The sequence below is a fragment of the Cetorhinus maximus genome, chromosome 25, assembly GCF_964194155.1.
Source record: "Cetorhinus maximus chromosome 25, sCetMax3.hap1.1, whole genome shotgun sequence".
In the NCBI taxonomy this organism is placed as follows: domain Eukaryota; kingdom Metazoa; phylum Chordata; class Chondrichthyes; order Lamniformes; family Cetorhinidae; genus Cetorhinus; species Cetorhinus maximus.
This window is the reverse complement of record NC_135903.1, coordinates 10,092,452-10,105,568: the sequence shown is the minus strand read 5'-3', so window position 1 is coordinate 10,105,568 and position 13,117 is coordinate 10,092,452. Positions and strand designations below refer to the sequence as shown.

General features: G+C 41.4%; 1 protein-coding gene across 2 annotated transcripts in view; it reads right to left on the bottom strand.

Annotated features, from left to right (window-relative positions):
- Positions 1–10,893, bottom strand: part of npepps (aminopeptidase puromycin sensitive) — a 230,832-nt gene extending 219,939 nt beyond the window's left edge. The window contains exon 1 of one of the 2 annotated variants that reach the window (XR_013573387.1): positions 10,517–10,861. Coding sequence is in view for 1 of the 2 variants with exons in the window: in XM_078529383.1 (XP_078385509.1) it covers positions 10,517–10,813 (297 nt within the window). In the remaining variant the exon portion in view is untranslated. Of the gene's footprint in view, positions 1–10,516 lie in introns of both variants that reach the window. The other variant, XM_078529383.1, reaches the window with a different exon arrangement.
- Positions 10,894–13,117: the final 2,224 nt, after the last annotated feature.

The window sequence follows — 13,117 nt, the reverse complement described above, 5'->3', positions numbered from 1 at the left end:
CGGTTTAACATCTCATCCAAAGACAGCACCTTTAACAGCACTACACTGAGTGTCAGCCCAGCAATATGTGCTTAAGTCTTTGGACTGGAGCTTGAACCCACAGCCATCTGAATCAGAGATGAGAGTATTATCACTAAGCCAGGCTACAGCTGAACACTGAATTATCTTTTCCACTGGTCGGTTGAATCAGTAAGGAGGCATTGAGTTAAAACTACTGCCAGAACATTAAAGGGAGTTATTCCAATACACGGAAATTTTTCATGTAAGGTTTATTTGAATACAGAATTTTTGAAAAAAATTAAATTAAGCACAATAGTTAACCATCTCATTCACCCCTCACTCGAGCACAAGGGGACTAAGTTTCACACTGCTTCTCAACAGGGTTAGGCCAGATTTATAACATCACTTCACTGCTGTTGCAAAGCAGAAAACCCTTGGCAGTGACAGTAAAAATAACGTAAATACATCCTTGCATTTGTAAAATTATTTGGATGAAGAAATCAACCGCAAGTACTTTAAGGAAGGCAAATACTAAAATAGAGAACTTAGGAGCAGAAGGTGAAGTTAGTGACTTGCAGAGGATAAAGTTAATCTACAATTGGATGAAAAAATAGCAAATTAAATTTAAAGCTCACTAATGAATGAACAGAGAGAGAAAGAGTATAGAATTGAGGACAGGGTCACTTAATGAGGCTTAAGTGTAACAGGTCACTTTCAAGGTCGAGACAACGTGAAAAGACAACTAACAAAATCACAATAGTACGTTGAGTTGTGTAACCAAATTTCAGAAAAGATAAACACGCACTTCGGATGGAGTGGAAAGAAGAGCATCAAGGAAGACTCCAGTGTAAAGGAAATAGGCTTTTGAGGCTGATTCGTGAAGTTTAAGCTCTATCTACACTCTTGTCAAAACTTAGATAAGGGAGTTTATTAGTTTCACTATAAATGTGGGCATAGCAATTTATAAAGGAAGGACATTGATAGGAAGTTAAAGCAGATGCAAGATTTTTAATATACAGTATAGATATTCCATTATGTAATTAGTTTTCATCCCTTGCCATTTTAAAACTGAGCACACATTGCAAGATAGAATGCAAGACCACTAGTTGGAAGTAGGTGTCTAATAGTTAGCGATACTATTTAGCAGAGTAGGATTTAGTAGCACTGGGGTATAGCAGGGGGTTTTCATTATCAGAGAATGGGCTCAGGTTTGGCAAAAAAAATAGTGGGCTGCTGAGGTTAACAACATGCCTTTGTTCTGGCATCTCCAATGAGGGGAACATGGGTTGTCAGAACTGTGGAGAGGGAACCAGATGCTTGCTGAAACTTGAGGATGGGCTGCAGAGTTTGGTTTACTGGTCAATCTTTAGTGTCCATCAGCACTGAAGGAAAGGCAAGGAATTCCTGGGCCTGCCAGCATTGGTTTCTAACTTTCAAACATTGATTGGCTCTTACACACGTATCTGTTTCACATCTGGCAGTAATTAAAATGTTTACATTTTCTAACCATCAACAAAACAGTTTATCTGCTTGCTTTCGAAATTCTACTCATGAGGTACTTTTAAAGAACAGAAACTGTTGGAATTTCTTCAGTAATTGGGTTTGCTAGGTCCTGGAGAGGAGTGAACCTTGCATATGTTGAGACTGCAGGATTTGCCTTCAGTTAATAAAGACAAAGATCTGGACAAAAGAGCAACTTTAATTCTGAGGCCTTCAAGAAAAACTTGACTAAAGGTGTTAAAAGACACAAAAAAACGATTCAGTGGATAAAATGTATCAGGTTTCGGGAAATATACAACTATTGAAACTTTATTTTGGACAATAGGAATGTCAGCTTCTTCGGAAATAAATGGTGGACTTTTGCCCAAAAACATTGAGAGATCTGATTAGTTTACCAACAAAGTAAATGGCAAAATATTTACATATAAATTCTCATAATAAATGGTTCCATTATAAACGTTGACATAAAAAGCATTTCTGAAACATTGTGACAGTACGAATTAAGCTCGGTGGACAGATTGTATATGCCATATGCAAGATTAAACATTTTGAATAACCTTCCAGGTAAATTAGGAGACAAAAATTTCAGGAGATCACAGCGCAGAAGGCAGCCATTCGGCCCATCTCAGAACAGCACAGAACAAGGCCCATTGAGTCCATACCGGCTATAGCAATCCAATCAGTTCCATTCACCACTCTACCCCTGTAGATTTGTAAGTTTATTTTTTCAAGTGCCCATTCAATTTCCTTTTGAAATCACTCATCATCTGTTTCCACCACCCTTGTAGGCAACGAGGTCAAAGTCATTAGCACTCATTGCATAAAAGTTACTTCCTCACTTCCTTCCTGCATCTATTGCCCAAAACAGTTAATCTGTCCCCTAGCCCTTGTACAATTGGTTAATAGGAACAGCTTTTCTTTGTCTACCTGATCTAAACCTATAATAATCATGTACACCTCTATCAAATCTCCTCTGCTCCAAGGAGAACAACCCCATCTTCGCCAACCTAGCCTTGTAAGCCCTGTGTACTTTTTAGAACTGTGCCATTTAGTCTATTTTGCCTCTCCTTATTCCTCTGCTAAAGTGCATCACCTCCCATTTTCCAGTATGTCCACCTGCCACTTCTCTGTCCATTCTGCTAGCCTATGTCCTGTTGGGAATCAATTGGTATAATCCTCATTGTCAGCCACACCTCCAAATTTGAAATAGGCAAATTTTGAAATTTTACTTTGCACTCCACTGTCCAAGTCGAAAAAGCAGTTGTCCTGGCACTGATGTTTGGAGAACACCACTATCTACCATTCTCCAGTCTGAAAAACAACCACTTACCACGATTCACTGTTTTCTGTCCTTAAGTCAGTTCTTAATCCAAGCTGACGCTGACCCTCCTGTTCCTCAATTGTGTTAACCAGCCTTTTATGTAGCACTTTATCAAAGGCAGTCTTAAAATCCATATAGACAACATTGCTTTCCCTTCATCAATCTTCTCTGCTATTTCTAATTGAATTTTTTGAATAGTCAAGCACGATCTGCCTTTTACAAATCAGGTTGACTCCCCTTATCTAACTCAAAGCTCTCCAAGCACCTGTTGATTTTTTCCAAGACTGTTTCTAAAACCTTACATAACACTGATCTTAAACTGACCAGCCTGTAGTTGCTAGGACTGTCCTTTCAGCCTTTCTTGAATTAGGGTATCATATTTGCCACTTTCTAATCCTCTGGAACCTCCCAGTATAGCAACTGGAAGATTATGGCCAGTCTTTCTACCACTCCACTCCCATTGGCAACCTGGGATGCAAGCCATCCAGACCAGATGACATTAGCCATTCTTAAGCATGGCTAGTCCATACTTCCTATCAATTGTTATCCCTTCCATTACCTCTACCACCTCCGCTTCTATCAATATTTTGTCACCAACTTCTTCCTTAGTAAACACCAATAAAATGCTCATTAAGTATTCTAGCTTTGCCCTGCACCTCTTTGCTCCTAATAGGGCCTACCCCACCCTTTAATTACCCCGCTTACTTTTTACATATTGGTAGAAGATTTTTGGGGTTCTTTTATGATAACTGCCATTCTATTCTCATATTCTCTCTTTGCCAACCATACTTTCCTCTTCACTTCCATTCAACTTATTGAATTTGGCCTGGTTCTCGCTTGAAGAATTCACTTGGCATGTATCATACACTCTATTTTTATTTCACCACATTCTCTATATCTCCTTAGCCATTCAATGGGCCCTGAATTTGATTCCCTTATCTTTCACTCTTGTTGGTGAAATGTACCTAGTCGGTACCTGAAATATCACTTTCATAAAGATCATCCATTGTTCTGACATTAGAGTCATTGGATGAAAAGTCAAGTGAATTGGAGGCCTAAAAGAACAGGTTTTCATAAGCCAAAGGCCTTTCTCCTGGACTCTTCCATTTTCTTAATGGAAAGCAAATGATAATTTAAGAGTAATTCTACTGAAAAAGGCCAGGCAAATAAGCATTGTGTTTAAGTAAGCAGTACAGTGTTGAAATATTTTAGGCAAGAGTCATATCATAATTATTTCCCTCTGATTAACCATTCTATTTTCTACCTTTACTTCTCTCCTTATGTTAAACTGGCAGTCCCCAGTACTTCATTCCAGTAGCTTTGTTCATGCATCAGGCAGTTATTTGATCTTCAGGGTTGAACTCTGTTTAATCCACCCCAACCCCTGAAGACCCCCCACTCCTAGATTAGGATGAAGATCATTTCCTGCACCAGCAAGATTTGTAGGACTGTTGGCACATTTATGTCATCGACTCTCAATCACTAGGAACTGGGTTATGACTCCCAAAGACATTTCAGCTAGAGTCTTCATACGTTTCAAAGGGGAAAGTTTTATCCCAGTCTGGGCTAAATTCAAACCCGTATCCAACTCCATGGCTCAGTTCCCCAAGGTATAGTAGTTCCAAACTATAGATACCTACCAAGTTGTGAGATTCTTTACTTAATTAAACATTATTACTTTCAAGTCAACATATATTGCACAAATATATGTTGCACACATAAATATTAGCCAAAATAGAAAATATTTACTTCCAACAATGGTTTATAATCTTAGAACCAATTCAAGAGTCAAAAGTATACAACAAGAAATTATAAAGGTTGTTGATAAAATAAATTTATCATTCATTAGTGCTCAAAGCTATGCAGTCTTTCTCCAGGTACTTCAGTCAAAGACAATTATAGTTCAGTAATTAACCACAATAACACAGATAGCCAGTGTCAAATTGATACCGCATATGGTTGTATTGGTTAGACTCGCAATAACATAAAATAAACATTAATGGCTGCAATGTCTTCTCTAGACAAATACAAATGCAGAAATTATTCCAGAATAGGTGCCAATCATTGAAAATGCATGTCCACAAACAGCAGTAACTGCCTATTACCTCTCAATAAAAGGCAGTACAACAAACAGCTCCCAGTTTAAAACAGTGCACGCACTGTATAATTTCTAATGCTCCTTTTCCCAATAACTACCTGGCTCCATTGAAATATATCCATCTTTCTTCCCAGTCCAACCCTATTTTAAAGTTTTGCTCCTGCAACCTTTTGATAGGGATTGGTCTTAATTCCAACAGCTTATATTAATATATTTTTTTCAAATAAATAAATCAGTAACTTACTTTAAGGAATGTCTCAATGCCAAATCTGCTCAGTCTTCAATTCACTAATAGCAGCCCAACTAATTCTCATTGCTCACCCTCCTTCAATTGGCTGAACTTGGTCTGATCTCAAACAACTTCTCAACTCCACTCACATTCTCCAAATAAAAAATGTTCCTATGGCAGCCTGCAAGGGTCCAAACTAGGTTTGTCTTTTTACAGCATATGTCTGAACAGCTCTGTTCACATTTCTGTTCAAGCCCCAGACATCCTTACCACTAACTACTGTTTGGGTGCTGCTGCTTCTTTCCTGCTCTCGAAAGTTTTTTAAATTATGCTTCCAAATTCCACCAGTCCTCACCTTTGTGTGATCCATTTCTGACTCCTTGCGATCCTCTGGGCTTTCCTTCTCTCTATCATAGGGCTTCAACAGGCATCGAGTACAGTCTCACCAAATTCTAAAATTACCTGGAATATGCTTCTTTTCATCCTGCATCCTCTGAAGACGCCACTCCTACTCTACCATAGTTCTGTCATCTGTCTAATTTGCTCCAATGACTACCTTCCAAAGCAGAGTTTCTGAAATATGGCCAGATTGGCCCTTGACTGGATCCATCCCATTTTCCAAGTTTCTGTCCTGACTCATTTTCCCTCTAACAACTTTCAAGTTCCCTGTTCAGACTTGCTACCCTACCAGCCTCTGTATTCACCATATCTTCAGCATTTCCTGCCACTTACAACACTAGCTCCAAATACGCAGCTCTGAAGAAGTCATATGGACTCAAAACGTTAACACTGTTTCTCGCTCTACAGATGCTGCTAGACCTGAGTTTTTCCAGCATTTTCTGTTTTTACCCCAAACACTTTATTTTCCCCTTTCTCTTCCAGCTCAACTTTTCAGAGGAACTATGCAACAACACTCTTTCCTCACACCAACGAGATGCAACACCTACTCAATCACCTCTTCCCACACTGTTATATAGGGTACCAAACACACTTTCCACATGAGGAAACAATGTATGTGGATATCCTCTGATGTGGCAACACAGGACGAATCTCCTTGGGAAATTAAATGCAGAGTAGGTGACCATTTTACCAAACAGCTTCATTGTGCCCCTAATGCAACCTGGGGCTAGCTGCTGTACTTTAACCACCCAGCTCTCTCTCATTCCCAGTCTGACCTCAAGTCACTGACTTCATACACCGTTCCAATGAAACACAACATAGCCTCCAGGGAAAAGATCTAATCTTTCATCTATGGACCACCCTGTGATGATCTGCATGAATAATCAGTTCAACTTCCTTTTTCCTGACTATCAATATATGATCTCTGTCAAATTTCCCTTTTCCTTGGCTTTTTTTATGTTCAGCACACTACCCTGAGGAACTTCTGCAATGATGTCCTGGAACTGAGATGCTTGACCTCCAACAGCCACATCTTCCTTTGTGCTAGGTATGACTCCAACCAGCAGAAAGGTTTCCCCACCTCACACAGTTCCCATTGACTTCAGTTTTGCTAGAGCTCCCTGACGCCCTACTCAGTCAAATGCTGCTTTGATGTCAAAGGCAGTCACTCTCATCTCACCTCTGGAGTTCAGCTCTTCTGTCCATGTTTAAGCCAAGGCTGTAATGAGGTCAGAAGCTGAGTGGCCCTGGCAGAACCCAAAGTGTGTGTCAGTGAGCAGGTCACTACTAAACTAGTGCCACTTGATGGCACTGTTGATGACCCCTGCCATCACTTTACTGGCTATTAAGACTTCTGCCAAACCCACACATTTATGATTAGTGCACTTGTCTGCTGTCTTATTTTTCAGTTCTCAAAGACCTAAAAGATGAACTTGTCTCTCTCTCCAAGATGCTGACAGACCTGTTAAGTATTTCCACACTTTTCCTGTTTTGGTTCACAATTCCAGTATTTTACTTTTCGACATACCCATAGGTATGAAAAGCTGTGAAATATTTTCTCCTAATTCTGAACTACAATTAGTCATAACAAATGTGAAGCTTTCCACTTTGCTGAATCCAATCAGTCATAGAACAATATAGCACAGAAGGAGGCTATTTGGCCCAGTGTGCCTGTGTCAGCTTTTGAAACAGCTATCCAATTAGTCACACTCCCCTGTATTTTCGCCATATTCTTATAATATTGTTTTCTTTGAATATTTATCCAATTCCGCCTTTGAATATTATATTGATTCAGCTTCCACCATGCTTTCAGGAAGCACATTTCAGACCACAACAACTTGCTGTAAAAAAAGGTTTCCTCATGTTGCTTCAGGTTTTTTTTTTAAACCCGATCACCTTAATTAAATGCATGCCCGCCAATAGCCACCATTTCTGCCACTGGAAACAATTCCTGGTTATTTACTCCATCAAAACCATTCATGAATTTGAATGAATAGAGAGAGTGCAGAGGAGATTTACCAGGATGTTGCCTGGGCTGGAGTTTTAGTTATGAGGAGAGATTGGATAGACTGGGGTTATTTTCCCTGGAGCATAGGAGATTGAGGGAGTACATAATTGAGGTGTATAAAATTATGAGGGGCATAGATAGGGTAGACAGGAAGGAACTTTTCCCCTTGGTGGAGGGATCAATAACCAGGGGGTATAGATTTAAGGTACGGGACAGGAGGTTTAGAGGGGATGAGGGGAAGAATTTTTTCACAAAGAGGGTGGTGGGAATCTGGAACTCACTGCCTAAAAGGGTGGTAGAGACAGATACCCTCATAACATTTAAGAAGTATTTGGATGTGCACTTGCGATGCCATGGCATACAAGACTATGGGCCTAGTGCTGGAATATGGGATTAGAATAGTTAGGCACTTGTTTGACCGCACAGGCTCAATGGGCCAAAGGGCCTTTTTCTGTGCTGTAGACCTCTATGACTCTATAACATCAATCAAATCTCCTCTTAACCAGCTCTGCTCTTAAGAAAAAAAATCTTATCGAAATAGTGCAGATAAGAATCTACAAACAAACAAAACAGTGCATGCCCTAATTAAGCCAGTAGGCTCAAACATATTACTCACTGGACAGAATAACAACTATTTCAGTTAATTTACAAAATTCCAAAGGAAACTAAGTATTAAAATCACTCATGTCTCACTGCTTTAAATGCATGTATGGTGCCTAACTGTACAATGTAATAAAGAAAAAGAGAAATAATCAGACACAGGGAAGGAAGACAAACGTGTTTGTTCATTCTATTTGAACCTATTCCTGCTACAATAGATTTATGCGGTCATCTTTCCACAAGTTTCCCCAGTGTGGCTATTTGATTATATTTGCATAGTCAAATATACAACAACTTACATTCATATTCTGCCTTTAACATAATGAAGCATCCCAAGGCACCTCACAGGAGCACCATAAAACAAAGAACACTGAGCCACGAGGAGATATTAGGCCAGATGATCAAAAGCTTAGCCTAAGAGGTAGTCTTAAGGAGTGCCTTAAAGGAAGAAAGCGAGACGGGGAGGGTATTCCAGGGCTTGGGGCCTAAGCAAAAGGAGGCATGGCCACCAACTGTGGAGCAATTAAAATTGGGGATGCAAAGAGCCCAGAATGTTAATCCCCTATACTGAAAAAAATGGTTTCTCACAAGATGTTAATTTTATTTACCATATAAATTCTTATCACTTCAATTCTGATGCTTGAAATTTTAATGTTATATTGATATTGAATATTGCAAGTGCAAAAATTCTCCCAAGCTGTACTTATCCAACAAACAGTTAATAAACCTCGACCAATCTCAGTCTATTTACTGCCTGCTCTAGACAGGTGTTTAATTCAATCCCTGAAGAGGTATTATCATAATTTTGAGTACTCTGAAACCATCTACTGTACTCTGGGCTTAAATGGATACACATGCATTTGGGACAAAATAACAAAGCACAATAATAAAAAAACATTTTAAGGATTGCAATTTCTTGTAGAGTAACTTTGTTAATACCTGCATTATTGAAAAAATACTAAGGTCAGTGCGCCTTTCTGACCTCCAAAACATGCAGATCGGCAAGTACTTTCAACACTTTTCTATATGATCTATTATTAGCTGTATGAAACACCCGTTAGAACACATTCATCAAAAATAAACGCCATGTGACAAATCGAAAGCTGTAAATGGGCTCTCAAGAATTGAAAAGGAGGCCATAGTGCCATCTTTGCAAACATACAAACACCCCAAAAAATTTAGACTGGCAAGTATGTTTTAAATCCTCCCAGACTCAAATGGAAATATAAAGAAGCCAAATAACAATTTTACAAGCAAAAATAAATATCAAGTGACAAATAGAGGGAATTAGTGGACCCAGGTATGATAACACCTAACAAACATCAACTGTAAAAGATACAAGCACTATCAACGCATTTTTTGGGGCACCAATTAGAACAGAGCCCAGTATTCAAATAAATGGCTGGACCTGCAGTTAAAGTTACAGAAAAGCAACAGAAGCAGAAATGTAAGACAAACATCAATGAAAAGGCAATCATGAGTTAAGATTCATTCGTTACCAAGTGTAATTTTTTTTAATCTATAGGGACTGGCAAAAATCCAAATGCTGTGAACAAGGAAATACGTTAGCTGATATTTTACAAGCAAAAACAGTGTATCCCAAAAGATAATGATTTATGGCATTATATATAAAACCTTATAGGCACGAGTAATTTGTACCTTGGTATAACCATCTTGGCACTTAAATGATGTTTTTTCTTAAAATGCCCATCATCTTTAACCCGAAGGGTAAAGATGAGTTTTGATTTTTTTAAAAATTAAACTCAAGACTGCTGCTGTCAATGGCAACAGCCTGAACACAGCGCCTGCGCCCTAGTCACAGAAGGACATTAAGCGACAGATCCAACACTGCTCTCAAAATGTGCGCTTATCTTCCTCTACCCCTCTTTGCTTATATTTTATACAACGTTCATTCCTCCAAATTTCTTATTTACAATTACAATTTATTGCAATAAGATGCTGGAGACCGTAGGGGGGGTGGGAGGAAGCAACATCCTTCTGGACAAATTATATCCAGTGCTTCTACTTAAAACTGTATTCACAAAAAACCTCAAGCCTCCCCCCCTTTTTTTGGAACTATTAAACGATAATGCTTGTTAAAACGATAAACTCCTTCTCCTCCCTTAATTTTGCAGAGTTATATCGATAATCATTAAGAATTAAAGCACCCCCCCCCCCCCCCCCCCCAGCAGAGGTCCAGGTGAAGGCCTGCACCCGGACAGGCTGCAAACCTGCGCCCCGGGGGATTTTATTTTGAGGTAAATTTGCGGCCTTTAACGTCGATCGTGACCTGTGAGCCTGGGGTTAAATTACGGAATGATTTTTTTTTTAAACCTCCCTCTTGTGCGAGCTGCTTCTCACCTCCACCGAGGCCTCCAGCTTCCCTTCGAAAGTGAAGTCGATGAGATCGGGCTTCAGGCACAGCGAGTAGTTCTCCGGGGTCACGTCGCTCGGGAGCCGCTCGAAGGGTCTCTTGGCCGGCATTTTGTGTGGGCTGCGAGCGCGGGTGCCGATGAGCCTCCTGACGCCGTCCCGGTTGCCGATTGCGCGTGTCGGGGCTCTGGCTCTGAGGCTGCGAGGGACGCGCCCTCTCCAGCAGCTGGAGGCGGTGAGTAGGCGGCGGAAAGCGAGGACCGCGGTGGCGCCGCCGAGCAACATCAATGAAGCTGACAAACTGACCGCCCCCTCCCGTCGCGTCCGCGCCTCAGCCGTACGTGCGCATCCTTGCGTCACTCGGCGTCCGCGCTCCCGCCCCGCGCCAGCCTCCACGCCGAGGCGGCGGACGTGTCTCTCGGCACGAGCATCCGCAGTGCGTCGTCGCGTCGTTACGTCATCGCCGGCGATCACGTAAGGGGTGGCGCCGCGAGCGCGCTCACAAGAGTGTGCGTTATTGGGGGAAGGGAGGGGTCAGAGCAACCATTATAGGAACTCACTCAGTGCTTGAAACAGATTCAGTCGTAGCTTCTTAATTGAGAATTGGATCGTTATCTAAAGAGGAAAATTTTACATGGACAAGGTGGGGAATGGGGATTTGCGCTTGCACTGAGCCAGCAATGGGGCAAATGGCCTTCTCTGTTTGTAACCAACCTATGATTCTATGAAAGGAAAACAGAAAGTGCTGGAAATACTCAGCAAATTCTGTCAACATCTGTGGAGAGAGAAATAGAGTTACATTTCAAGTGGAATATGACTCTTCAAAACTGAAGGAAGGCTATGGGTTTCTGCCATGAGAGGCGAGGGTGAATAACAAAAGTGAAAGTCTGACATAGGGTAGAGGGCAGGAGAGATCAAATCATAAAGATGTCATGGGACAAAAGGCAAAGGGAGTTGTAATGGTAGAAAAGAGACAAAGCAATTGTCCAGAGTGAGTGTGAATGCCAGAATAGCCTAACAAATTTGGTTGAATTTTTTGAGGAGGTGACCAGGTGTGTAGATGAGGGTAGTGCAATTGATGTAGTTTACATGGGTTTCAGCAAAGCCTTTGACAAGGTCCCACATGGGAGACTCATAAAGAAAGCAAAGGCACATGGGATACAGGGTAATTTGATAAGGTGGATTCAAAATTGGCTTAGTTAGAGGGCGATGACAGAAGGATGCTTTAGTGACTAGAAGCCAGTGTCCAGTGGTGTACCACAGGGATCTGTGCTGGGTCCCCTATTATTTGTCATTTATATAAACGACATAGATGACTATGTGGGGGGTAGGATTAGTAAGTTTGCGGAAGACACAAAGATTGGCCGGGTGGTTAACAGTGAGGTTGAGTGTCTTGAGCTACAGGAAGATATAGACGGGATGGTCAAATGGGCAGATAAGTGGCCGGTGGAATTTAACCCTGAAAAGTGAGAGGTGATACACTTTGGAAGGAGTAATTTGACAAGGAAGTATTCAATGAACGGCATGGCACTAGGAAGTTCTGAGGAACAAAGGGACCTTGGCGTGTGTGTCCATAGATCTCTGAAGGTGGAGGGGCATGTTAGTGGGGTGGTGAAAAAGGCATATGGGACACTTGCCTTTATCAATCCAGGCACAGATTACAAAAGTAGGGAGGTCATGTTGGAGTTGTATAGAACCTTGGTGAGGCCACAGCTGGAGTACTGTGTGCAGTTCTGGTCGCCACGTTATAGGAAGGATGTGATTGCACTGGAGGGGGTGCAGAGGAGATTCACCAGGATGTTGCCTGGGATGAAACATTTAAGTTATGAAGAGAGGTTGGATAGACTTGGGTTGTTGTCGTTGGAGCAGAGAAAACTGAGGGGCGATCTGATCGAGGTGTACAAGATTATGAGGGGCATGGACAGGGTGGATAGGGAGCAGCTGTTCCCCTTAGTTGAAGGGACAGTCACAAGGGGGCATAAGTTCAAGGTGAGGGGCAGGAGGTTTAGGGGGGATGTGAGGAAAAACTTTTTTACCCAGAGGGTGGTGACAGTCTGGAATGCTCTGCCTGGGAGGGTGGTGGAGGCGGGTTGCCTCACATCCTTTAAAAAGTACCTGGATGAGCACTTGGCACATCATAACATTCAAGGCTATGGGCCAAGGACTGGTAAATGGGATTAGGTAGGTACGTCAGGTGTTTCTCACGTATTGGTGCAGACTTGATGGGCCGAAGGGCCTCTTCTGCATTGTGATTCTGAATAATGAACAGCTCTGTTCACAAGCAAAAACATGAAAAACAAGATTCAAAGCGGCATGTGGCAAAAAACAATCAAAATGGGGGAAACAGAATTCATGATCTAAAATTGTTGATCTAAATGTTGAGTTCAGAAGGCTGTAAAGTACCTAATCGGAAGATGAGGTACTGTTCCTTAAGCTTCACTGGAAGGCTGCAACAGGCTGAGGACGGAAATGTGAGCGTGAGAGCAAGATGGTGAATTAAAATGGCAAGGAACCGAAAGCTCCAGGTCATGCTTGCGGACTGAATGGAGGTGTCCCAAATGCCTAATCTGCATTTGATCTCCCCGATGT